This window comes from Euwallacea fornicatus, chromosome 35 (assembly GCF_040115645.1).
Source record: "Euwallacea fornicatus isolate EFF26 chromosome 35, ASM4011564v1, whole genome shotgun sequence".
Lineage (NCBI taxonomy): Eukaryota > Metazoa > Arthropoda > Insecta > Coleoptera > Curculionidae > Euwallacea > Euwallacea fornicatus.
In genome coordinates, this window is record NC_089575.1 from 1,055,244 (window position 1) to 1,082,501 (window position 27,258).

The following is a 27,258-nucleotide window of genomic DNA, read 5'->3' on the forward strand; positions in this document are numbered from 1 at the left end:
TGTATGTGAGTTTTTTTGTAATTAGCTTTCTAATAAATTCAAACTTTTATTGAGAAAGCATTTTAGGAATAATTTTCCACTGTATTTTGATATCAATACATTCCACGTAATTTTTTAAATTGACTCTCACTTAGTCTATTGATGTTTTGATTATTATAACTCAATATAAACGTCAAACATCATTTTATTCAATTTTGCATTAAATTTAACCTCTTTTTAGAGGATTTTTCAAGATAATTTGTACTTAATAATAACAAAAATTCAAATAATTAACATCGCACATTGTATTGCCTCAGGCACAATAGCAAATTGTTACATAACAGCCTACATTTTTCCAATAGCACTCAATAGTTTCAACATATCTTTTTCATAATAGAACTAAACATAGCATACTGGGAGGAGCAAAATAAGTTTTCCCTCCCGTAAAGGGTCGCCTCTACGACCAAAAGTCAGTTGAAAATCACCAATAGAAAAATTGCGAAAAATAGTTTCTGCCTCCTGTTTTTGTCAGATATGCGTATGATTTTTTCAAAAAATGTTTTCAATTAATAATCTTACCTTTCTGAATGCCACAAATTGTAGACTGCGACCTGGTACAACTTTCTAGTGACTTTCGCAATTTGTTGTGGAAACTTAAGCTTGTACTCGCAAAATTTACAATAATTTCAACGAAAAACATCTCTCAACATTTGTTATTCCATCTTGTCGCTTTCATTAAGCCGAATTTCAGCCCAAAAAAGCAACAAAATGAATAGAAACTTACTAAAAGAACGAAAGGAAAACAAAATAGTTTTTTCTTCTGTATATTAACTCCATAAATGTTTTATATATACTGACGAAGACACTAACAAGCATTTAAAAAATATTGCCAAAGTTTTGTTAAATGTCTTATGATACCAAGGACCACAACCCAAGAACCAATATCTATAATTCAATATTTTATTCACAAAAGATAATAATACAGAAAAATGTCTTAAAGACTACTTTCTTCGTTCTTTATCTTCTTTTTCCCGATTCGCAGCCAATACCGCACCAGGTGCAGGATAGGGCCTTTGTTGAAACAAAACACCAGAAGCAGTATTATCAGCTCTCATCTTATTAGTTTCTAAACCATCGCTCCAAGTTCCTTGTGGGACATCAGAATAGGTAGAAGGATCCATGGGGTCCAACTGCTCCTCTCGTTTCCTTTTATCGCGGTCCCTTCGATGTCGTTCTTCCCTATCCCTGTCTCTTTTGCCACGTTTATCATCCCTACACAAAGATTTTTACAGTGAAGTGTTTAATAACTAAGATTTCTGCTAACCTGTCTCTGTCTCGATCTCTATCACGACGTTCTGAATACTTGGATCTATGCCCTCGATCATCCTCATCTGAATCCCTATCATGCCCCCTGTCACCATCTTTTTCAGCTCTATCCTTTTTAGACAATTCTTCTCTTTCTTTCAATCTTTTATCTCTTTGCTCATTTATGTATTTCTCTCGAAGTTTTGCTGCACTCTTTGTTAGGACTGCTCTGGGATGTTTTGGTGGTAGCCAAGATACAATGTCATTTTCCATATTCCAATAATAATATCTTCCTCTGAAGGTAATTCATAAATCAAAAATACTAACTATATTAAATTGAATACTTACAATCCTTTATCGAAGACTTCAGTCCAGTTATTGAGCAAAGGGTATTTGGCAAGTAATTTTTGCATATTTCTCACATATCTGGGATCTGGAGTAAGCACACCTAGCCAATGAGACTTGCACCAAACAGTGCATTCATGGAATATATTACTTTTGTTTGGACAGGTTGACAAACCTTTATAATCATTTTTCTTGGTTGGCTCTGAGGACTGCTTGTTCTTGGCTAAAACGAAGATATTGAGTAAGGAATAAGCTTGCTATTAGGAGAAATTTAACGAATTTACAAGCTATTAGCCCGCGTTTGGCCAGTTTTGCTGCTAGAGCTGGTGGTAAAGGCATGGTTGTCTTGCCCCTCAAAAAGGGGATGTCTAAGTAGTGTTGTAGTTTTCGGTTGTTAAAACGCACCAAAAGAGGATTTTAAAACTAATGTGAAAACTATTTAGGTTTACTTAGAATAAAATTTTAAATTACTTTATATGATATTATATTATCAAGAACCTCACTTAATACAAGTAAAAGATCAAAAACATATCATTATAAGTACTGTCATCCGTCATATGCCAGTGGAATTAGTGTCATCCTACAGTATTTAGAGGTGGTCAATGATAGTTCTATCTTTTTTTTCCTTACTGAATAGAAAAGGTGCATTACACGTCGCGGAAATATTAAGAGGGCGCTGGGAAAAACCGTTAGAAAAATTTTAAAAGGATTCGAAGTTGGCGTTGCTTTTGGGTGTCATGGCTTCAGTGTCAGTGTCGAGAGTTGTTGGAGTTTTGAGAAATGTGTTAAATATTTGAACGTAAATTATATTTTGATTTAGATTTGAACATTTTATGCGTTACTACACCAGGCGACCTGTTCCTGTATCCTATGTCCATTTAGCAAACGAGCGTTACTAATTTTACGGTAAGTATCTTCTCAGGTTTCGTAACTTGAATGCATATATACCTGTTGAGTTTAATATAAATTGTAATTTACTAGAATAAAACATAAAATACCGCAACTACAGCAAACAAAGCGATAATATAATCCTTAAGTACTAATGCATTCAATTAATAACTCATATATTAACAATTCTTTAAGAAACCCTTTATGTGCCCAAATTTATTTGATACATAATGATTTAATGTTTTTTTTTTTAAATTGTGTCCTTTAAAAACCTAATTTAAAGGTGCCAAGTATCAAGTTATCGGGATATAGAGCTGTATGTGCAAAACTGCATTTTAAAAATTCAAGTTCAGTTATATGTTGATATTATGACAATTATATCAAATTTTGACAGTCTGTATTAGGTAACGGAATTTTTTAATGATAGAAGACTTGTATGTCAACCTCACAAATTAGACAAAACTAGACCGTGGTGTACTTCAATACAGTTATAATGTGTTGACCAATGTGATTTTTTCTTCGAATGTTATTACAAATACAAATTTTACACATGACTTCCGAAGAAAACATTTGTTGTAAGGTAAATAGAGAAATCTGGTCTTTAACATGCAGATCTTAAGTTTTGCAATCATATCAATTACATTTGAAAACCGTGAATCATTAAACCTGAACTTTAAAAGAAAAATTAGAGGTATGTTACAAAAAAATGGGACTACCCACCTATTCTTCTATGAAATTTATGCCATAAGATAAGCACCATACAGATTGATTTAATATATTTGATCCATGGGATATTTCTGACATTATCAGTGTTAAGAAAATGTTTAAATTAATTTAAAAAAAAAATTTTTTAACTCATACTTTACTGTTAAATGGCAATGAGCACAGCAAATCTGTCAAAATGGCACAACTAAGTTTTTTTTTTAATAGACTACCATGTGTTATTTACAAAGATGGAAAGATCTCTTCCTAATTTTAAAAAGGGAATTAATTATATACAGGTTATCTGTATTACAAGCTCTACCTTTGGAATCTGAATTATCTTAAACAAAACTAATATATTAGCATTACAGAAAAGCTGAACGATGTAAAGCTTAAAACAAATGTTTTCAAATTGACATTATTGCCAAAAGTTTTCTTAACATCTATAAAAAACTGAGTTCTTTTTGCTTATAAATTAGAAATTGTGTATTATGACAGTGTTTAACTAAAATATTTTTAAGGGCTTTTCTGGGTTACTTTTTACCAGTCTGATCAGTTTCTAGCTACTTCACCAAATCTCCAAAATATAAAGTGCATCTTTAATTTTTCTTGTTATCATATTAAAGTTAAAGGTTTCACCTTTATCAGTGGATCAAGGATTTTGTAACAGATCTGTGATTTATGGCCAGGGTGATATAAAACCACTTGTTATGCGCTAAAGTAGGACAGACTGCAGGGAATATCTGGCTATTGCCAATACTTTTAGGACCATACCAAGAGTGGCCCTCAACACAAGCTATTGCTCTTTATGAGAAAGTTGAGACCTACAAATATTAAGCGAAATTCGTCCAATTGGCATATCAATCACTATGTGGGGAGCTGCATATGTTAATATGTATAATAATATCCTAGACTGTTATATGGAATGGATATTTCAAATAAAGATAAATTTATGATGGAACACTCAGTTTTCGTATACTGACAGATCAAGAACGACTCATGCACAGTCGGCGAGAGTGGAGATATACAGTTCTGGCCTTCAGAGGAGTAAATTCATTTCCTTAGGAGACTGTTTCATAACGTTCCAAGTGAAAAAATTCACCCGAGCGTGTTCTAAGCCAAAGCTTTTGATATATTTCAAATGGTTACATGAGGGACGGCTCTGCAAACATTGCGGTATAGGAGAGGAATTCTTTTTTACCGCTTCCTAAAAATTCCAATAGGGAGAAACGTGCTAGGCATAAGGTTTTCGAAGCCGTTTTGCGGAGGTAGAAAGGGTCCACATGTAGTAAAAAGGAGTGCATTGGGGAATTAAAAAAGGCTTCTAAGGGTTGGTTCCCCGCTCTCGCCACTACACTTGTAGTCTTTACTTTCACTTTATATTTTATCATACTAGACAATTCTGTTGATAATTTCTATTTGTCAACGTTTTTATATTCCTGTGAGATCCCCAAATGTAACTTTTATGCTTGTTGGATAAATCTTTATAAAAATTAATTTATCTAATGAATAGCTATAGCACGTTCTGTGCAGCAAGTTGTATCAAATGTTTATATACTACTTTATCTTTAAGGATTTATTATCAATCAACTATTTTAGTCAGTTAACCAAACTATGGACAAACTGGGGTATTTATGTTTCGCTTTAAACGGCAAAACCATTCCTCCCTATGAATTCAATGTTGGATTACACACTATAGGCACTACTACAGACTGCAATGTCCGTTTGAAATGCAGAGATAAATCAATGGCAGATATCCATGCCGTAATTAAAGTCGACTCACTCGGAGTGGTATGTTGTTAAATGCATGATAAATCATTGTTTTAATATCTGTGTCTCTAGGCAATAATAGTAAATAAAAATAACAGAGAACCTCTTAAACTAAATGGAAGAAGCTTGTTTAAGCAGTCAGTGCTGTGCCACGGCGATAAAATTGAGATTGGGGATAAAACGTTTCAATATTTCAATGAGCACCTCAAATCAGTGGTAAGCAAAAGAAATATCTGGTTTTAGAAAGCATTTCAAATCAATTTCTTTCTTCTGCAAGCCTAAGAATAGCAGTATATACACTGAAGCCCTTAAGAACTTTAATACTCGGAAATCTGCAGGACCTTCTGCAAGGACTCACTCTGTTAGAACGCCACCTAGGTAAGGATATGTTGAAGTACTGTTGTCTATGAATATTGGTTTATATTATTCTTCTTTCCATCATCATCTCTAGGTGTTTAAATTATATGTGATAACAATCCAACTTTTCACATTTCACTTTAATTTTTAAAAATACTTCAATTATGTTAAAAGTTGGATGCAGTACATAATTGGTTATTAATCATTTATGTTCGTTAAGTAATTTAAAATTTAAAAAAATGGTATCAGTAATTGGTTATTCAATTACATCACTAGTGTAAGAGTGCTTGGTCATCAATTTGTAAATAATTCTTTTTTGACAGTTCAGAAAACTCCATTTATTTGTGATGTCATCAATTTCAGATCAACGGAATTTCCTATAGTCTCCCGAACTCAATACAACAGAAGTTTTGTCACAAAATCAGCCTCAAAACTTTTACCCGTAAGGAAAAACATCAATGTCACAAAAGTCAGAAGGTGTTCCACTTCAGTACTGAACCAAAGAGCATGTAGAACGAGTCCTAAATTAAATCTAATAGTTACAGAAAACTTCCCTGAAATTGAAAATGCATGTGCTGGTTCAATCAATATAAATCAGTCGACCTCCTCCGAAATGCAACCTTCGTTGGACCAAGAAAATGACTTAAATCTAAACACTCTTGCGGACGTTTCTGAAAATCAATCTGAGGATTTTATACACCTCTCATTGTCATCTGCCAGTGATCGAGAAATCAGTGCAAACTTATCTCCGCCAATGAAATTATCAAATATCTTTAATGAGACGACTCAAAATCACACTGTTACTCCTTGTCTTGAGAATCCTCTAAAGAGCCTCTCTTTAAGAAGATCTTCAAGATTGAGTTGCCTTCAGAATTCAGTATTTAGTGAGTCGACAAAAGAAGTCTTACATGTAAGTGATAAACAAGATGGTCCATTACTTTCTGGAAATTTGATGGCATCCAGTAGTTCTCTCTCGGTATGCACGCAATCGTTTTCGTCGTATAAAAAAGCGAACAAGTGCAGCGAAACTACAAGTAGCTTCATTGATGTCGCTGAATGTACTGCGAAGTCTTTACCTTCAGAAAACAATAAGTCACTGCCTGAAATGTTTAACAATACTATATGCACTTCCACCCCATTTCCCAATGCAAAAGCTTCCTTCAAAGTCAATAGAACATTCGTTTCTTCGGATAAAAATTCGGTTTCAAAACTATTTAATCCGCCGAAGAGACGATCTTCGCTTAGACTTAGCGTTTCCAAAATAAAGAAATATGATTGTGCTTCATGCAGATATTCATCCAGAGGTAGGAGTTTAAGCCTAACGAAGGATTTAGATAAAAACTCTTCGTTTATCAATAAAAAATCGATTTTATCAGGAATCGAAAATACTCCTGATAAAGTACTAAAAGAGGAAAGTGGTGATACCCCAAAGTCTCATGTAAAACTCAAAAAGCTGTCATATAACCCTCAGTTAGAAGATATCACTCCGGTTACTCCCGAACAAGACCACGTCACAGATTTAAACGAAGAAATGTTTAAAACACCAGTAAATTCTCCGGGACTGTTCGAAAACATCAAGAAAAGTGTTGTTAGATCGAGAAAGCGCCTAAGAGAAAGCTATGGCAGTACCTTGAAGGAAAATTGCAAGAGACGTAGGGTGGAAATTCTAAAAGAGAAAGGTTCACCATCAAATCGCATTAGCAATTACATAGGGCTTAAAAAACTCATGAGAACCCCTCCAAGATCGCCAAGGAATGATCTTCGAAATGTTCCAAATTTACGGAAATTTGTATCTCCCAAGCAACAACACAGTCCTAAAAATGATCTAGAAAACGTGCCAAATTTGAAGAAATTTATGTCTCCACGACAACAACGCAGCCCTAAAAATGATTTAAAAAATATTCCGAATTTGAGGAGATTTGTGTCTCCGAAGCACCAGCGTAGTCCTAAAAATGATCTAGAAAATGTACCAAATTTGAGGAAATATATGTCCCCAAAACAGCAGCGTACCCCTAAAAATGACCTAGATCAAAACGCAAGTGCGGTAGCTGACTTCTATAACTTATCAGGAGTTGAAGTACTGCATAATAGCAGTGACATTGAAAATTCCGATGATTTGTTCACTCAACTAACTGGTAAAGGACCTATAAAGTCTTACCATAAGAGAGGGAAGAGCTTGGGGAGTGATTCACCCAGTAGAAGAGTGCAGCAATGGGTAGATGAACAACAGACACATTTCAACGAATTGGAATCAAACAAGAGGGGAGATTTCGTAGGAAATAGACGAAAAACTGAGGGGGATCCAACAGTGTCTAAAGCGGAAGTGAAAACTTGGAAAGGAGAATATATTTTGCAGACCGCGTCTGAAAATGCTCGGTCCAGACGTGGAAGTTTGTCGATGAATGATAATAAAAGATTTTCCAGCGATGATCGGAGGAAGACTGTAGGTGCACCTGCCACATCCGGCCCTAATGTCAGAGCTTGGAAGTGGGAACATATGTTTGAGAAAGTTCAATTAACCTCAGGGAACCGCGGCAGTTTACCTAATACCAGACACTCATTAAAAATAAATGAAGATCGAAGGAAAACTTTGGGTTGTAAAACCAATACAATTTCCGACCCCCGAGTATGGAATCAAATTCAATCCATAGATGCAGCAGAAGAAAATGCAAGTTTTGAAATGTCTCATGAACCTGAATTTAACTCTTCAAGTGAATTAGGAAATAGGTCTCTGAAACTGCGTAAAACGAAAGCTAGATTGGCACGCAGTGTTTCTCCAAAGAAAGTTGACGATTTTATGAACAACAGGAGAAAAACTCTTGGTAACCAAACTACAGCAAAAGCTCACGTAGAAATTTGGAAACGGCAAAATATTTTCCAAAGGGCCACCGAAAATTTGCATTTCAGATATGGAAGTTTACCAATGGATATCAAAAACCGTCAATCTTTGAGCAGTAATCGGAGGAAAACCATGGGGTATAAAGATACCGCAGCTGCAAACATTGGAGAATGGAGAAGAGTTCATCTTTTTGAGCAAGCATCGCGGAAATTTGCTCTCACAACCAAGCGGGGAAGTTTGCCATTTGAAGATCAAATTGAGAAGAGAGGACATTGCCGCAGAAAGACGTTTGGTGACGCACCAAGAATTACTCCAAATATTGAAGAATGGACGGTACAGACAGTCGGTAATGTTACTCCCACATTATCTCTCAACCATAAAGCTTCATTCCACAATTCTGAACAAGTAATTGACTCTGAAATATCTCCTCTAGAGACCAAAAATAATGTAAAAGATAAAGTTGTAACTCCGTCGTCGAAAAAATTGTGGTTTAATGTAATTCATAAAACCACTAGGACCAAGCGGGCTCTACCCAAAGATGATGATGATGATGATGATGATATTGAAATGGTCACGGCAAAACGAACCAGAAGACAACTGAAAAGGAACAATGTCGAACAAACTATTTCTATTGAATTTGATTCAAATGTCAATGAAAAACAAACTCAAAAAAGGACTAGAGATGCTACTCCTGACCAAATAGATGTGGTAAAGCAACCAGAAAAGAAACCTGAGAAGGTGACAAGAGGTCGTAAACCAAAAACGCAGAACGTGGTCGAATATGTGGAAAATGCAGAGGAAGAACCTGAAACGAAGAAAGTCAGTCGTAGAGGTCATAGAGCGGGGCAGGGAAAAGATGCTACACAAGAGATTGGAAATTCTGAGCAAATATCTGCAGTTGAAATTGAAGATGCAAAAGGTAAAAAACCTGTTCGAAAAGGTCGTAAACAAGAGACACAGAATATTATTGAAGATGTGGAAAATGCAGCTGAAGAACACAGAACGAAGAGGGCGACTCGTAGGGGTCGTAGAGCAGAGCAGGAAAAAGATACTACTAAAGAGGTTAGAAATTCTGGGCAAACATCTGCAGTTGAAACTGAAAATGCAACAGCCAAAAAGCCTGTTCGGAGAGGTCGTAAACAACAGGCACAAAAGATAGTGGAAGATATTGAAAATGCAACTGAAGAACCTGAAACAAAGAGGGTGACTCGCAGAGCAGGACAGGAAAAATATGCTACTCAAGAGATTGAAAATTCTGAGCAAACACCTGCAGTCGAAACTGAAGACCCAAAAGTCAAACTGCCTATTCGAAGAGGTCGAAAACAAGAAACACAAAATATCATTGAAAAAATTGAAAATGTAACTGAAGAACCTGAGGTGAAGAGGGTGACTCGTAGAGCGGGACAAGGAAAAGATGCCGTTCAAGAGGTTGAAAATTCTGAGCAAACACCTGTCGTAGAGACTGAAGGAGCAAAATTCAAACTGCCAATTCGAAGAGGTCGTAAACAAGAGACGCAGAGCGTCGTTGAAGATGTAGAAAATACATCTGAAGAACCTAAAACGAAAAGGATCACTCGTAGAAATCACAAAGCAAAACAGGAAAAAGTTGCTACTGAAGAGGTTGGAAATTCTGAGCAAACAACTGCCACAGTTGAAGATGATGACACAAAAACTAAGAAACCTATTCGAACGGGTCGCAGACAAGAAAAGGAAACTACAAATAAGTTTGAAGCTCAAGAAATCATAACTAAGAGATCGACTCGTAGTGGACGTAAACAGGAAGCGCTGACCGCTTCTGAAGATTCTAAAAATACAGGTCTAACACAAATTGAAGCCGAAATCAAGAAGTCCACCCGAAGAGGTCGCAAACCAGAAAAAGAAGAGGCACCTAATGCTATGAATGAGGTTGTCTCAGTTTCTGCTTCAGAAGTAATTCCTAAGAAGACGAGGCTAGTCAGAAATATGAAGTCAAGGGAGACTGTTAAAAAAGAAGATTCAAATAACGTAAATGAACTAAAAAGCCCAATTGACGTGGAATCCAATCGTAGGCCTATCAGGCTAGCAGCTCAAAAAGCGGTGGAAGAAATGAAGACATTCAGCCCAAGACCTAAGTGAGTAACATCTGTCCGTAATTTCTTATTTACGCCCTTTTATTACTTTTATAATGATAAATAAACTGCTCACGGAGAATGATAAGCTGTCCAACGGTAAAGCGAAATTTACTACAACCCTGTATATATTTTATAGAAAAAGTTATCTGGAAGTGAGTACCGTCTCAATGAGTTTATCTTTTAAAGTAAATATTTTAGAATTTTCTCGAACTAGCCACAAATAAGGGCGTTAATTCAGACGCCATAGATGTGGATGTTGCGAGTACTCATTGCAACAGTCAATCAGCAGTGCATATTTACGGTGTAACGCTTTCACGCCGCATATACGAACGTAAAGGTCTACTGTTCGCATCGCTGGTTTTTTTCTAAGAAAATCGTCACTTTATCAGAATTAAAAAAAAAAAACGTTTTCTTCTCGCTTTTTGTTTAGACGGACACAGAAAGAAAAAAGTTCTTCCTCAGCTGTGACTTTTAATGAACAAGTTCTAGAATACCGAATTGAACACATGACATCTCCAACCATACAAGTAAAAATACGTACTTTGAAGGAAGATGCAGGCTCTTCGCCAAAGCTCATTGAATCGAGGGGGAAAAATGCTGTAGAACTTGAAGGAAATTTGCCGACCGAAAATAAGCCAGTGCCCAAAGAAAAAGGGCCCAAAAATTGACATAAAAATTGGACTTAAAGGGTTATTTATCATTGTCTACTTATGAGTAGACTATATCTTTTTTCCAGGTTTCACAAACCTTACGTTAGTTTTATTATAAATGTAGAAATCTAAATACACATTTATTTGATTAGGTTTATTGTTTGATTATACCACACACGAATTTCTGTTTGTTTTGGTTTGGTGCAATTTTGTATTTGTTTTTATGACTTCACCGCTTAGGGCTTTCGCCATTTTGCCCTAGTTAAGTTAGGAATTGAAGGGTAATTCGTTAATCCAGAGATTTACGAAACCCGCACGTTATTTTGGATCCAAACGGGTGTTAACGAACTACTTTTTATGAGTGATGTTTCCTTAAATGTTTTTATTATTTATAAAAAGTCGCTTTCATCAATGAGTTGCAGCTAAATGTTTTAGCTTTAAGTAATTTCTATGCATTTGAGATGTTTTAATCAATTGAGACTAAGGAGCGCATTGTTTTTGGATACTGAGATCAAATGTCATGCGGTTTTCCTCGCTAATGTGACATTTTCGTCACTTTCGTGTTGCAAGATCACAAAGAAAGGAGTTTGTTTTAATAGACAAAGCTCTGTGGCTATGAGATAAGTTTGTCGTAATCATCGTTAAAAGTTCAATGTTACTTCCGTCACAGTCTAAACTTTTCTCATATGCAAAAGCCCGTAATAGGCTGCTCGTAGTTGTTAGGAATCCAATTTTAGAGGGCAAAGACCAATGGGCCTCCATCGTTTCGTAAAAAAAGTTGTGACGTGACGCTATTTGCATATTGCTACCACAAAAACCTTTATGCAAAAAAATTGGCAGGTTTTTTACGGGGCCATCTAGGTGTGAATAGATAAAGTACGCGTAATTGACTGAAGAAAACGATTATAATTAGGAGCTGGTGCTTCATATAGATCATAGGTGACGCCACAAAAAAACAAAATTCCCTTTTTTGCAGAAAGATACTAGAGATGGCCGCAATCTAATACACTTTCAAGTACAACGCGAGTCTTTTTGATCATATCATTCAATCACTTTTACTTATCTGCAAATGTTTGATCCAACAAATTGGAGCAACTCAAAGTTAGTGGCGTCTATGACAATTTCATGTAAAGAATTAGGTAAATATTTAATTGTTCGATTTCGATGGTATTTCGGTACAAAGTAAGTGTACGACATAACTTTGAAGCCCCCCGCAGAACCAAATTCGTTGAAGTCGAGTACCTTAATTTTTGCAAATATTCTAGCATAATCGTCACATATGCCTCTAATTTTTGGATGATCAGATTAATAATGTTCTTGCACTTTTTACACATTTCTAACGCGTCTTCAGCAATTTTTCTCCATGTGAATGTTTGAAAATAAACGCGTTGCCGTTGCTTCAAAATAAAATAGCAAAAAGTTGATAGTAAGACACAAGAAAATGAGAATTCTGGATGGGGCGAACAGAAATACAGTGAAGTCTTAAAATACACACTTATTTTATTTATATAAAATACAAATATATTTACAATTGTTCATTATCCAAGAAAACAATGCTGACACTAATTTATTATACATGGTGTCCCGAATCGCAATTGCAACAATTTTACCATCTATTCTATATGGAAAATTAATACTAGTTTACAATATAAACTTTTCAAAAAATGCTTCGTTAATAAAACATTACGGCACATTAAATTTTGCCATAAGACCCAGCCTGTACGAGCTAGTTTTAAAGGTGCACAATTTCCTTTTCAGTCAGAAACGATGCGCAGTACATGAAAATTAAAAGAAAGCTTTTTGCCTCTAAAGTTAATAACGAATATAAACCCGATTTTTATTCCATAAAAATGCAGTAGCGTGCGAATCTTGACGCCACTGATAGAATCTTAATGTTTTTCATCGCAAAATGTGGTCCCTTGATGGCAGTTAATGTCTGGAAAATTTGATCCAAACATTTCCAACCCTTTAGGAACGATTAACAAATTGGATTTTTCCAAATCAAGATTTTACACTTTGCAATACGGTAAAGAAGAGTTTTTCGAATATAGTTTTTATATAAAACTATAGTATTAAAATAACGAAACTGTCGCAATTCCGGACATCCTGTACTATGCGACCATTCAAACCAATGTTAGTTTGATTGATTGGGTAATAAATCTTTATTACAATTTCACGTAAGGGAAACATTAGGAAATGTATAATTCTTAATTGGGTAAACTAATTAGGATAGGATTGTATGGAAGAATTTCTTTCATAAAAACGTCCTTATTAAATGCTTCTCAAATAGAATAAATACCCTTAATAATAATTTATAATTACTTACCAATCATCCTAACTGTTAGGATTAGGTATCAATATGAATTTAGGTTCCAAATAATTACTGGCCAAACGTAAAAAAAACCCGCCGTTTTATTCATCAGGCGAATAGGTATATCTTAATGATTATCACTATAATCAAGGTATAAAGCAGGAAATTTTACTATAGCTTTTCAAGTAAAATGTACAATCTAGAGCTAATATAGACACTAAGAGAGCGCCTATTGCAAACGCCTCGAACACCGATTCAAAGGCAGTTTTTGTCTCAGGGACAAAACGTAGTAGATGCAAAAATTTAACGGAAAATTTGACTGTTAACTTAGTTAAAAGTCTGGAAAGTAAAACTCTCAGCTGAGGTATAAGTTGTGGTACTTTGCACCGTGGAAAAATTCACAGTTTCACCCTCATGGAACGTACTCGACGTGCTAACGCCTTCGTGTTTGTCCAAGTCCTCTTCCACTTGCGCGATATTGAAACTGCTAATTTCAGTTTTCAGCTTGATTTCCTCGCCGTCCGCCCCAATCACAGTGGGCAAAGACATCAAACTCAACTGTCCTCCGGGTAATTCTACTAATTTGTTGGTGTCAATAATCAACTGACCCGATTGACCATCGGCCAGCTTCAGATTGCCCATAATTCCCATTAATATCCTTTGAGGTTGCTGGAGGGGGGCTAGTTGCGATGGGGGTTCCAATCTTTGCAGCGGCTGCTCCAACTGGATCTGTTGTTGGTTTTCCTGTAGTTCGTTTTGCTGATCCTCAATCTTGAGTGCCCGATTTTTACCAAATGTTTTGAATTTTATAGGCATTGGTTCCACAGCTGAAGTCACAGGTTCCACTCTAAAATTCAACGTTCAAGAATATGTTCGAAAAATTCGAAAATTTGTTTCTTAATACCTGTGGCCTCCTTTTAAGTCCGGCTGAGTTTCCATCCAGTGACCCGTTTGTCTTCTGTGATTCTTCAATTGTCCCGACTGGATGAATCGTGCAGGACACACGCCACAGGCATAAGGACGCGCTCCGGTGTGTCTTCTCATATGTAAGGCTAAATCGTTGGATTGAGTAAAAGCGCGGGAGCAAATGTTGCAGACGTAGGGGCGTTCGCCCGTATGAACTCTACTGTGACGCAGCTATAAACAGATTGAATAAAACATCAGCATCTCAATTTGATGATATTTCGGTAGTCGTCATTAAAATAATAATTTATCCCTTGTTTAATCTCCTCTCAAAAGAGCGTTTTGTGCAAATACTTCTATTTTTTTAACATTTTATTATTTCACTATCTATATCTCATGGTCATGTTGTTTGGCTTTTGATTACTCCTTTACATGTGTTTTAGTTGTCCTAAAGAAGAGTAAATATGTATATGGTCGAAAGGTTCAATTTTTGAAATAATGAGGAATTTCGTTTATTTCATTTAATTTTACTCGTTGGTTTTTATGAAAATTGACGACTTTCATTCTACAGCGCAAAACCACTCACCAGTTTATTACTTTTGTTAAACGACTTTCCGCACAAAGTACATAGATAGGGTTTTTCCCCGGAATGAGTTCTTTCGTGGCATTTGAGGTCGTGCGATCTAGGAAATCCTTTGCCGCATTCGTTGCACTTATAGGGCCTTTCTCCTGTATGTCGCCGCATGTGGACGATCTAATAAAGACACAATAATTATATTTATAGCTAACATGAAAAAAAAAAACGTACATAATATTTTGATTTTTCTTCCCCTCCAACCCATACTTACCATATTACTCGAATTATTAAACTCCTTGCCGCAATAAACGCACAAATGCAACTTGGAATTGTCCTTCATGCCCGTATGTATCCTCTGATGGGTCTTCAAATTATCCAACCTATTGAATGCCTTGCCGCATTCAATGCACACGTGCCGCTTGTCTTGCATCAGATGAGCCTTTGTGTGCCTGGCCAAATGATCTGACCTAAAAAAAAAATTTCCATTAACTGAAATTAAAGTTTGGACTCTTCACCTGGTAAACACAGCTTCGCATATTGAACACTTGTGCTCGCCCTCGTCGGTTGCCTCTTGATGCAGCTTCAAGTGCCGTATAAGGTGTTCGCCCCTTGTGAAGGGTTTATTGCAGGTAGTGCACACATAGGGTTTGTTTATGTGTTGTTGTTCTATATGCTGTTTTAGCAGCTCTTCGGTAAAGAATGCCTTCAAATAAATGACAGTGTTTAATCAGTTTTTTTCCCACAAAATTCAGTCTCACCTGATCACACCTATCACATTTATGAGTGAGCACAGCTCTGTGTAGAGTCATGTGCCTAGTTAAATGATTCGCTCTGGCAAATTGCGCCTGACACACATGGCAAGTATGGACTTTAATTTTACGCTTGGAATTTTCCTCATCAGCTTCTTCACCAGTGAAAGTTATTTCTTCTCCAGGCTCTAAATCCTCAATTTCGCCGTTGACTTCGAAATTTTCAGTAGACATTTCTATATCAAATGTTTCCATAAATCTGCCGAACAATTTAAAATTTAAACAAAAAACAAACCTCCGTTTTCTCCATTAGTTCTGTCCTCATTATTGTTAGCGGAAGCTTCAATTCCATCAGTCTTTTCACCTAATTCACTCTCGGCATCGGACATACCGTGCTCGACTTGCATGTGATGCACGAAGCTTTTCTTGTATTTAAATTTACGATCACAGAATTCGCATTCTCTCGTCTAAAAAGCATTGTTTTTATCTTTTTGTAAAAACGAATTTTAAGAGTTCTATACCTTCTTGTCTCCTTTAATTTTATTCTTTGTACTAAAGATTCCATGTGAACGCAAGTGCCGGTTAAGGTGGCTTTTCTTTGTGAAGGATTTATCACAATGCTAAAACCAAAGATAAATTATTAATTAACACATCATAAAACCAGTTTTTTACGACTGTCCAATTAGCGACATAAAAATGATATCGAAAGATAGATATACAATGTAATAGAATACAGGGTGTCTCAAAAAAAAACGGGCAAAGGTATAACTCGGTTATTTATCAACGGATATTGATGAACTACAAGCCAAACAAAATGACATTTTTAAGGCTATTAAGTAATTTAAAAGTTGATTTTTTTATCCAGCTTCTTCCGTTTCAGGTCTCATCTTCAGAACTTGAAATAGAAGGCGATATTTTTTAACATTTTTTGATAGAAAATGTTCTTTTGAATTTGATGATGTATGGCCAGTTATCACTAAAAAAAAATTTAACTAAAAATATATTTTTTATTTAAATAATATGAGTTATGTAACCATCCGCATTTCATTCTATCCCATCCTATTTAATGATTCTCTACGAAGACACCTGGCGCAATGAGCAAGTGGCGCCTATACGATAACCAGCCAGAAGGGACAAGATAAAACTGCTTCAATACCTTAGCGATTTCTCTAACTGATGTTTTTGAATTTTCATCAACACTAAACAAATTTTTACTTTTTCAACGATTTCTTTCGCCTTTTCAAAAGGCCCATAACGTCGCAAGTTGTCTTCTAAACGATTAAATTTGTCACGATTACGTACTTCTTTTTGGGGAAGACAGGTAAAAGACGCACTGCTCTCCCAGAGTTCTTGTTGCTTTGGAAATATGCCTCAGGCATATGTGGAAACTCACTGTTCATTTTTAAGCCATTTCAACCGAAATTGATACTTAGTAATTGTCGCCAACAACAACGCTAATAACTATTTTAATCGCCCTATAAAACTAATTTACAATAATCACACTTGCAGCAAAACTGCTTACGGAAAATTATGAGGAAGAATGATCTGGTTCCAATAGTTAAAGGCGGTTTTATCTGGTCCCTTCTTGCTGGGTATTACATAAGCGCCACTTGTCCAGGGCGCCAGGCGTGTTTGTACAAAATAATACAATAGGATCAGATGGGATGGAATGCAGATGACCATAGGATAACGCAGATTGCCCGCCGACGATAGAAATGGTTACATAACTCATACTGACCAATTTTCTTCCAGCTAAAAATTGTTTTAAAACATATGGAGTTCTATTTAGAATTTGGAAGTTGACACCCGAAGCAGAAGTTGAGTTAAAAAAATCAACTTTGACGATACTTAGCAGTTTGAAAAAAATATTTTATTTGGTTTTTAGTTAATCAAAATCCGTTCATAAATGACTGACGTATAGCTTCGCCCGTTTTTTTAGACACCCTGTATAATGAATAAAAAGTGCAGTCGGTTCCTTATTAATTTCACTTTCAACACATGACGACATAAAATAATAAATAAATATTTGCACAAAGCAGTACTAATGGGTAGGGGCAAATATACAGAAACCATTTATTGAGGATTTAAATAGAGATACGTCGGATATATTCTCCGGTGCCTACATGCTATTCCCTAACGGGAGCTCCGATACAGGACCCCACGAACAATCAAAATCAGCAATCACAAATGTAGACCATTCGCTTTTGAATTACTTTATGTCAACATCAACGTACTAACCCACGAAAAAATATTTTATTTACAATGTCATAGGGTGCAATGATATTGGTTGCCACATGTTCGTCAAAACCAAAACGAAAGTAGAGCCGATGCGGACCTATAAATAGTAGCAGTATATTTGTAAATACCGTCCCACTATGAATAATGCCAGACGAGATGAAACAGTATTACTTAAATCACAAGTAAAGCTATGGAAAGCGAATGTCCCTTCCGTGAATAATCCTTTAAACGCTTGTCTGCCGCTTACTATTCCTATAACAGGTATATATAGGTATCACTAGTACAAATGAGCGAACACAAGGATTGTACCAGAGAGAGAAGGGCAGCATAAGGTTTAGTATGCCCCCGGCAAAGACCAATGAAGTGGGTTGCGAGGTTAGCGACTAACGGGACCAGAGTCGTCAGTCCAGTTTTGTCAAATTTCTAATCGTTTCAGAATTTTTATTCATATAGGTTCTAGTCATGCATTAATCGATTTTTTCCATTTATTTGTATTACTGCTTTTTGCTCTGATATATTCAAAAATTTCCATCGCTGTGAAAGCAACAAAATCAATATTAATCTAACCATCGTCAGGCGGAGTGGCTTCGCCCATATTAGCCGCTGGCCTGGCAACTCACTTCGTTAGCCCTTGTCAGAGGCATATTAAACCTTATTGCGATCCTTTTCTCACTTGCACAGTTTCTGTTTCCACTTGAACTAGTCATACTTGTATCATTTCTGAGACGCGCTGTATATGACGTAATTGTTTTTTTAAGTTTGAACATCGTGTGCTTTCTATCCTAAAAATCATTCTAATATTGAATGTACTTCCTAAACGTTCGATTTAATCTAATAATATCTACCGAGCATGGCAAGAAAAGTTTTATAGTTCATACAATTTAATTTTACAAATCTAATGATATCAAAAGTGAAATGCTGAACAGTCGCTTCAAATTGACGTGCACCCTATGACGACGATATCAATTTGTGGTCAATTACGGTTTAAAAAATTAAATTTTCAGACTGCTGGCTTCACAACCTCTCAAACACAAGTTACTTCTTATTAAAAACAAATTGTTGTGACTTCGATTCCGTATCCTGTTCAACCTGGAAACCTCAATGGTTTTTTAACAATATCGTAAAAAAGTATTTGTAATTTTTTAGCAAGGGTTTAAGCATTGTCAAATTTTGTTTTTAATTACTTTTCAAATTTATTCATGGAAATATTAAATATTCATATACAGCGTTTCCAAAATTATTCATCCAAAAACAACTTTCCATATCTCCAATAGGTAAATATATTAAAATTCAAATACATACGTAAATCGTTTAGCGTATCGACCGCACTTTAGCGTACAATGTATTAGCTGCGACTTTGCCAAAAGCGGACTGTACAGTTAATTGTATGTTTCGAAAAGATATATAGCGTGCGGGTATAAAATATCATAATTAAAGAGGTGCCGTTGGATGGTCTCCTACACAGAATTGAGCAACAAAAGTAAAAGATCGGGTTAAGAGAAGATCGGAGTTCAAATTAAAAAGGGAGGATTTATCCCTCCATATTGAAACATCGATTTGATAACAAAATTTAAAAGTAGTAAATTCCATTTATTTTTGCCAAATGTTTTTTTATTGTAGTCGTAAAAAAAGTATCGTATACAACTTGCACAAAATAACCATTTTATGCTCGTTTAACATGGTATCTCTAAAAGATTTTTTATTACACTGTTTCCAAACGAACCGTGGTTTCTAGACGTTTAAGGCGGATTGTTCTTTTCTTCTCTCAATTTAATAGGAAAAACGCTTCGCGCACACGTATTACGAATTTGCATAAAGTTGTGCATGACCGTCAAGCCTACTTAGCACTATTATTTTTGAAAACTATGGATTTAAACTTCCCAATGACTGATTATGCGGTTGTAGACTTATATCATTGAACCGGATTTTTCTCAAATTTATCAGTTTATAGGGTGTTTACAGAAAAAGTGGTGAACATTTCTGTAACTTCTAATATTAATTTTTCTTTTATGTATATTGTGAAAAGCCAGAGAGACAACTAAAACTTATCAACAAAGAATAGAAAGAAAAAAATTACACAAGTATGTATGGGGAAAAAACAGTCCATGCCTGCCACAATGTAGATAGTTTGTCAGATCCATCCCTACGAGAAGAGCACACTACTCTTTTATAGCAATATGATCAACATAAACTTTTCTAAGCAGAAATAAATACTGTTGTCTATTCTAAACTGGATTACCACATGTGGTGTCCTTTATGATCTACTTAAGAATCAAGATATAGATTCCTCATTGACAAAAACCTTTAGTGAGTTAACTTCATAAATTTGTATATTTCATTATTAAATCTATGATTAAAAATTAAATTTTCATTTTACTACTGTGTAGTTCTGTTTTTTTTTCAATTTTGGATCATGGCAAATATGCCTATATCATAGCAACAACTTATGACAAAACATTGTAAACACCTTTTAGAGGCACCCTGTAGTTTAATATTTTTTTTATTTACCTTGCATTTTGCCAAATCAGCCCCCGTGTGTCTCCTAAGGTGCACTTTTAAGCCAGTATAAGTAGTGAGAATCTTATTACACTCCTTACACTCATACAGGGTGCTGTCTTTTTTTGATGGAGGCCTCCCTCGAGGTTTCTTCTCTTTAGTCTCATCAATATCTTGGTCTTTGGCATCATCTTTCTCACAAAAACTGTCATCAGCATCTTCCCTATCTTCATCATCATCCTCATTATCCTCATCGCTAAAAGGGAATTGACTAAGGGGAACATCCATTGAATCCTCATCCAGCAATCCCTTTCCTTCCTTAATACACTCCAAATCAATTTTTCGGTCTTGAGTTTCCAGCTCATTTAAGACAGTGTCATCAACATCTTCAGCCATTTCTTGTTCAGCAAGATCTTTAGTGGTAGCAGCATTTTCTCTCTCTGCTTTAACTATATTTTCTTCAACCTTTTCGGGCTTTACCTGCACAAGAAGTTTTTCACATTTTTCTTCCTCTTTTTTTGATTTTCTTTCAACCTAAAAATTGTTTAAAGGCCTCAAAACAAGTCTGGCACATACATGCAAAAAAAACCTTCAAATTGGTAAGAACAGTTGAGAAAGTTCTGAAATATTCATGTTAAGGAGATATTCATTTGAACCTGTGATATTAATGACAATAGCAGATCAAATACTATTAGGGAAGTTTTAGGTGTGACACTGAATATTAATTATTTATACAATTTCTATTACTTTAGAGTAAAGCAGTTCTAGCTCAATTTTGACCTTCAAAAACTAGAATTTAAACAATTAAATTAGAATCTTATTTTCTTTTTTAAAAAACTATTGATTAATTTTATACCACCAAAATTACACTCTACATTATTGAAATTGTCCTTTGAATTCCTCTTTAAAGTGTCCCAGAAGTTCATTTGTATCTTCATGTTTCAATGAAAAATGATCATATTCTTACTAAAAAAAAAAAAGAAACCTACCTCATCTATGTGATATTTCATATGTCGAAAAAGGTTTCCAGACAATGAAAACTTCTCAGCACACATCTTACACGAATGTTTCTTGCCAGGTTTGTCATGAATTTTCATATGCCGCATTAAGTGATTGGTGCGCCCAAACTTTAATGGACACAAGGGGCAATACCTAGAGAGGTATAATATAGAAATTAAAACAATCTATACTGAGATTAGGTGCAAATTACCTCATTTCATCACCTAGATGTTGACGTAAATGGCTTTGTAACTCTCGTCGAGAAGAGCATAACTTCAAGCAATAAGTGCATGTTAACTCACTGGATGATAAACTACATTTTCGTTTTGATAATGGCATGTCATCTTCATCATCCTAATACAAGCCAATTTCATTTTCTTTTTATTAAACACAAGGAAGGAAAGTTACAGAAAATACATGGATAACCTCCTACCAAACATGAGGTACCAGTAGCAAAATTGCTTATAAATAACTTATAAAGCTTTTAAAATACATAAGTCAAGCAAATATACCTCATCAAAAAATTCCTCATGGACATCAGGCTGAATAACAATGTCCTCTTCCCTGCCACTCTTACTTTCCTGCTGAGTATATTCGCGTAAGGTTGTATCAGATTTTTCACATTGTTGCTTGAACTCATAAGCAGAACTCAATTTTGTTTCACAGGTGTTACAAAGCAAATGGGGTAGCCCATCTTCTGCAGAAATCTTGTAACAAAAAACCAATTTTATGTTTTTAAAAAAATTTATTTTCAGTTATAACTAAATGACTCTTTCAAATGAAAATTGATGTATTGGTTCATAGTCTAAGAAATGAATAAACCCTTAGCAGGCGAGAACTGTAGGAAATTGTGGTAATGTAATATTTACCAAGGCCCCAAAATAATGTAAGAAGTAAAGTAAGGAATTCATTGTATGAAATTAAGTAGACCTTAATATTGGGATATACAAGTGAATGTAGTGATTAGCAGAAGGATGGACAATGAAGTCATAATATGCTGCTTGTTGATTTACCTCCACTGCAGCACAGGCCATAAGCACATCGCATAAGAGCATAGCATCGTCCTCTTTTCCGATTGTCTTTTCGAACACATTTTGCATCTCATCCCCCTCGCGCATACAAGAGCGGCATATTTTGTCGATAATGGGATTGACGCTTTCAGGAATCATTTCGCGTTGCCGTAAAAATGCCAAAATTACCAAGAAAACATTAATTTGCAATCAAACTCTCCCCTCGGGTTCATTTCACCCGTTCTCCATTAAAAAAACAATCAACCCGACAAGTGTCAACGTCAAATGTGTTATGGCAAAGAACTCTTAACTCCCTGACAAATCCCGGGAAAAAAGCATTAGGGAAAAAATTTAAACACGTAGAGAATGTAGATATTATCGTTATTTATTACAAATTTCATTAATATTACATATTACTTTGTTAAAAATAAATATAATAAAAAATAAAATAGGACAATTAAGATATAAATAAAATAGATTTTATATTGGCTAAATATATTTTAAACACAATATAAAAAAAAAAGAATAATTACATGTGTCCCCTATGATGGTAAGATCCATAGGCCAAGTATTTATCAGTCAAAATTCTACTGCCATCCGCTACAGCCAAATGGCGATTATCAGCCACATTACCCATAACTCTGTTTTCTACTGGAATTAGCAGCCTTGCTGGCTCCACGATGTTAACTACCATCCTGGGATCGTTAACTAATATCCTGGAATCTTCAGTAATAAGAGCGCGATTATCCGTTAACAAGTGCGTGGCATCGGTAAGCAATCTTGTACCATCATGCGCGGTATCCGACTGAAGTATCCTCAATGGGTCTTCTTCCATTATTCGGGAATCTGAACGAAATCATTACGTCGAAAAAAATTACGTAATTTTTTTTTTATAGCAAATATACCTTCTGGTATGATCCTATTTCCGTGATCGATGATAATCTGCTGTTGCTGTTGAGGTGCGACTTGATGAACATATTTCTCTTCCGCGACGCTGTTAAACCTCAATTCTTTCTCCTGATCCGTTTTCACCGAATTGTGCACCTTCATGTGATTGTTTAAAGTGCTGGTTTGCGAGAAAGCTTTACCGCAGGTGACACAAACATAAGGACGCTCGCCAGAGTGGACGCGCATGTGTCGCAGCAATATGGTATTCACCGTAAAGCCGCGATTGCACACTTTGCAAACATAGGGACGTTCGCCGGTGTGATTGCGCATGTGGTATTTTAATTTCATAACTGTGGTAAATCTGAGAAAGAAAAATATTGATATTCGAGTAAGACGTAATACAAAAGTTCACACTTAAATGCGACAAAATGGCTAACTTTTTGCAGTAATTTTTAATGTGATGTTTCATAACGCAGATTCAGATGCCTTTCGACGGCCATTTTGTCGCAATTGAATCGAACTATTCGAATGTTTAGGCTCGTGCTCTTACAAAAAGGAGCCAAAAGTTTTTTTAATAATTTCTTCAGTTAATTGAACAAAAATAATTGTAATATACCTCTTCTGACACACATCACATTCTATAGGTTTTCCCGTTCCATGTAGCCTTTTATGACTAGTCAGATCTCCTGATTGCCGAAACGCTTTTCCACAAAATTCACATGCAAATGGTCTTTCATTAGTATGTGTCCTCATGTGGATTTTCAAGCTTGCTTTGGAAACATACCCCTTTTTGCACACTTCACAATTAAAGGGCCTTTCTCCTAAAACTTCTTTTAGTTAAAACTCTTACTTATATATCAAAAACTTCATCACCTGTATGAGTTCTCAGATGCAACTCCAAGTTGAACCTCTGTGGAAAACATTTACCGCAAATATTGCAGACGTAGGGTTTACTTCCCGTATGCTGTTTAATGTGAATTGACAGAGATTCAGAACTGGGAAACTCGGTGCGACAATAATCGCAGATATGCTTCAACAACGCGGGATCCCCTTCCTTTTTTTCGTGGATTTTCATGTGTTTAATGAGGCTATTTTCCGCAAAACATCCTTTATTGCAAATTTTGCAAACGAATGGCCGCTCATTTGTATGTCTAAATCAATTAGATTTAAATCATGTTTCACCTATTGCAGCAAAAAAATTACTGACCGAGACAAATGCTTCTGAAGCATTGTGGGATGAATAAATCTCTTTTTACATATTTCACATGCAAGAGGTTTCTCCTCATCCGGCAAATGAGTCCTCATATGGTTTTTCAAATAATTCTCCTCTTTAAAACTTCGGGAACATTGTCCGCATTTAAAGGGTCGGTCCACAATATGAGCGCGCAGATGCTTACGAAACGACTTTATATCTGAGAATTTCTTCTTGCAAACATTACACACATTGATGCGCTTTTTAACTAGACAAACAAAATCGTTATAAGTAAAGACAAAAAAATATATTTCATGAAAATACCAGTTTGTCCGTTTTGAAGGGCTTTCGCTATTTTCTTCTTCCTATTTTTGCTCTTCTGACTTCTAGCAAGTTTGAGCAACTGTTGCTGAGCCATCAGTTTCTCATTCGAAGGATCATTGGCCATTCCACTTTGAATTGACATTTGGTCGCGATAATCGTCTTCCTCACTCTCTGATGATGAAGTTTCCATGCCATATCCTTCGAAAAATGTGTTATTGAAACTATTGGTTGAGGTGCTCATGGCTGATGAGCTTGGCTGGAATATACTATCTTTGATTTTTCATTTTTTGATTGGTAGTAAATTTGTCAACCTCAATTTGGGCAGAGCTTGCATGGTTTGAATGTAGTTTTGGGCAAGGTTTTCCCAAGTACTGGCGCAGATTGGAGTCTGACTGAACACAGAGCCTTTTAAATGAATAGGCCCGACCAATTTGGACAGTGCACTGTAAGCATATGAATAGAGGTAATCCATCCTCTCGATTTATCTAGGAAGAAAATTAACATTATGACTAACATGTGATATTTAAGTGGTGATTTAAAATCCTAACGACTCTTGCATGAAAATTTGTATAAAGGCTCTATGGCCTGTAACTATATTGGCAGACTATATGTGCATGGTGCGTTTTAATTTATATATGGCTATATTGAATAGGCTATTGACACCCTGTATGAGGTTGAATTTCACATTATAGCAGGAAAAGTAAACATTAAAGTTCATCCATACAACAATAGTTATGTGTGATAGGCTCATAACTAAACTCTTAACAGCTCTAGAATGGCAAAGGAAACATTTGTTGAATGAAATAATGTAAAATAACAGCAGAACTCTAACTAACAGCTTGTTGAATAATACAGACAACAGTTTACAACCACATTTACATTATATGCATCTACAGTGTGGCTGTGAATATAAACTCAGTTTAAATAGTTACAACAACCTGTATATTTGTAAAATCCATAAGCATATTAGCAATAACCAGTGCTTCTCCTGTTGAACTATCGGGAAGGAAAATTGATCTCATGTCCGAATTTTCGGTCAAACAGGTGCGGCACAGTTTGTTCAATTCGAATTGAACCTCCTCAGGTTTGACCTCCTCCATCTCCTCCAAATAGAAACAACCAAAACAAGTAAACACAAAGGAAGCACAAACCGAGTAGCTAAGAAAATGGCGACATTCTTCCACTGGTCGATTGTGGAAGAGCCAGTAGGTCATGCAGAAGACTGTTCAATTATGTGTCTTATTTATACGTGACTTTAGGGTGCTTTTCGATCAGTACTTTGTTGAACCGTTGTGACTCGGCCCTTTTCGTCAGGACCGTACTCTTTTGATTTTTAATCACAACGAAAGATTTAATATTTTAATATCGGCGGAAAGACTAAATGATTGACATATATATACTGAAATATGTTGTTATGATGATATAGCAGTAATTTAAATGCTGAATTTTTACACTTAATAACATATAAGGCATGTAACTTCAAAAACAAAACGTCACATTTATTTAACATCGTTATTAAAATTCACAAAAATAATGTATGTCCATAATATACAAGGCGACACTTGAATTGAGAATTTAAAATATATATTCTTTCAAGATAATCTCAAGCACTAAAGCAAAAAATCAGTAGGGAACGTCCCAGTTCTGCTAAAACCTCTACCACTACCAAATATTCTGCTTAAAAGTCTGTAACTCTTCCCTTCCTCTCCCAATCTCCATATCTTGTTGGTTCAGGTCCTCGAGGCCCTCCAATTTCTCCAGTGTGAGGGTTAATGTTATTTGGCCACGGTTCTAACGGTTCTTTCTCCTCAGAAGGATGTCTTTCTAATTCGTCTAGTTTCCCAATTGGGGTTTTTTCCCTAAGTTTCTTCTTGAACTCTTGCATTCTCGGGCTCAGTTTCTCATCAGAAGAAAAGCAGTTCAAAAGTTCTTAAACAATCACATTATCAAGATAATCAGTTGTAAAGTTTTTAGCCCAGCAGAGATTCATAGGAAAGGTTAAACTAAATCAAATTTTCGTAGTTAATGTTTTATTCAGGGAAAATGTACCCACCTGTGGAACTGGGTGCTCCACTATAAACTGTAGAATTTTTTATTTGGCGAAGCATATACATCATAATACTCATATTGGAAGGTGATTTATCGCACTTGTTATAATTCTTATTTAATTATGCAAATCAGAAACTGATCATTATCATTATTTTGTTTGAGGTTAGTAATTGTTCATATGACAAATATAATAAAGGTACCATTCGAAAATTCAAGTACTGACCTGCCTTTTTGGTTATTGTATGATTTTCTCTGTTCTAATTGTTTGTATCTCACTTTCTTCTACTCATAATATTAAGAGAGTGATTCGAGTGTAAATAGAGCTAAGAAAATTTACCAATCCATAAGAATGTTTCACACATCAATTGATTTTATATGCAAAGAAAGTTTTTTATATTAACCTTATTACTGTAATTATTTACGGTAAAAGTTTTTACTAATGAGGCAAGAGCCAAATCTAGAAAATATGAACTAATATTGTAACAGTTTGCAATAAAAAATTAATATGGATCATTTTATTCACGTCGAAAATATATTTAAATTTCATATATTGTTAAATGTAATAAAGGAAAATAC

The 27,258-nt window shown here is 35.4% G+C and overlaps 5 protein-coding genes across 5 annotated transcripts; 1 reads left to right on the top strand and 4 right to left on the bottom strand.

Annotated features, from left to right (window-relative positions):
- Nucleotides 1-925: 925 nt before the first annotated feature.
- PQBP1 (poly-glutamine tract binding protein 1) lies at nucleotides 926-2,143 on the bottom strand. The gene is made up of 4 exons (XM_066300110.1): nucleotides 1,914-2,143; nucleotides 1,633-1,852; nucleotides 1,304-1,579; nucleotides 926-1,251 (listed from the first exon to the last, which is right to left on the bottom strand). The coding sequence occupies exons 1-4, from the start codon at nucleotides 1,966-1,968 to the stop codon at nucleotides 981-983; spliced, it is 822 nt and encodes a 273-aa protein (XP_066156207.1). The 5' UTR covers nucleotides 1,969-2,143; the 3' UTR covers nucleotides 926-980.
- Nucleotides 2,144-2,348: 205 nt separating this feature from the next.
- Nucleotides 2,349-11,097, top strand: LOC136348919 (titin homolog). Its single transcript, XM_066300111.1, has 6 exons — nucleotides 2,349-2,535; nucleotides 4,819-5,010; nucleotides 5,062-5,205; nucleotides 5,267-5,367; nucleotides 5,710-10,296; nucleotides 10,727-11,097. The coding sequence occupies exons 2-6, from the start codon at nucleotides 4,834-4,836 to the stop codon at nucleotides 10,962-10,964; spliced, it is 5,247 nt and encodes a 1,748-aa protein (XP_066156208.1). The 5' UTR covers nucleotides 2,349-2,535; nucleotides 4,819-4,833; the 3' UTR covers nucleotides 10,965-11,097.
- Nucleotides 11,098-12,428: 1,331 nt separating this feature from the next.
- LOC136348920 (zinc finger protein 420-like) lies at nucleotides 12,429-22,493 on the bottom strand. The gene is made up of 13 exons (XM_066300112.1): nucleotides 22,233-22,493; nucleotides 21,732-21,926; nucleotides 21,431-21,573; nucleotides 21,210-21,372; nucleotides 20,233-20,754; nucleotides 16,008-16,106; nucleotides 15,782-15,953; nucleotides 15,496-15,722; nucleotides 15,253-15,440; nucleotides 15,009-15,204; nucleotides 14,747-14,914; nucleotides 14,162-14,394; nucleotides 12,429-14,104 (listed from the first exon to the last, which is right to left on the bottom strand). Exons 1-13 carry the CDS (start codon nucleotides 22,386-22,388, stop codon nucleotides 13,585-13,587), a joined length of 2,982 nt encoding a protein of 993 aa, XP_066156209.1. The 5' UTR covers nucleotides 22,389-22,493; the 3' UTR covers nucleotides 12,429-13,584.
- A 100-nt stretch (nucleotides 22,494-22,593) lies between these two features.
- On the bottom strand, nucleotides 22,594-25,933 carry LOC136348827 (zinc finger protein 37-like). The gene is made up of 8 exons (XM_066299978.1): nucleotides 25,572-25,933; nucleotides 24,945-25,118; nucleotides 24,634-24,889; nucleotides 24,325-24,577; nucleotides 23,991-24,268; nucleotides 23,734-23,938; nucleotides 23,135-23,478; nucleotides 22,594-23,075 (listed from the first exon to the last, which is right to left on the bottom strand). Exons 1-8 carry the CDS (start codon nucleotides 25,845-25,847, stop codon nucleotides 22,759-22,761), a joined length of 2,103 nt encoding a protein of 700 aa, XP_066156075.1. The 5' UTR covers nucleotides 25,848-25,933; the 3' UTR covers nucleotides 22,594-22,758.
- A 178-nt stretch (nucleotides 25,934-26,111) lies between these two features.
- On the bottom strand, nucleotides 26,112-26,881 carry Sirup (Starvation-upregulated protein). Its single transcript, XM_066299979.1, has 2 exons — nucleotides 26,687-26,881; nucleotides 26,112-26,562 (listed from the first exon to the last, which is right to left on the bottom strand). The coding sequence occupies exons 1-2, from the start codon at nucleotides 26,757-26,759 to the stop codon at nucleotides 26,312-26,314; spliced, it is 324 nt and encodes a 107-aa protein (XP_066156076.1). The 5' UTR covers nucleotides 26,760-26,881; the 3' UTR covers nucleotides 26,112-26,311.
- Between the last annotated feature and the right edge of the window lie 377 nt (nucleotides 26,882-27,258).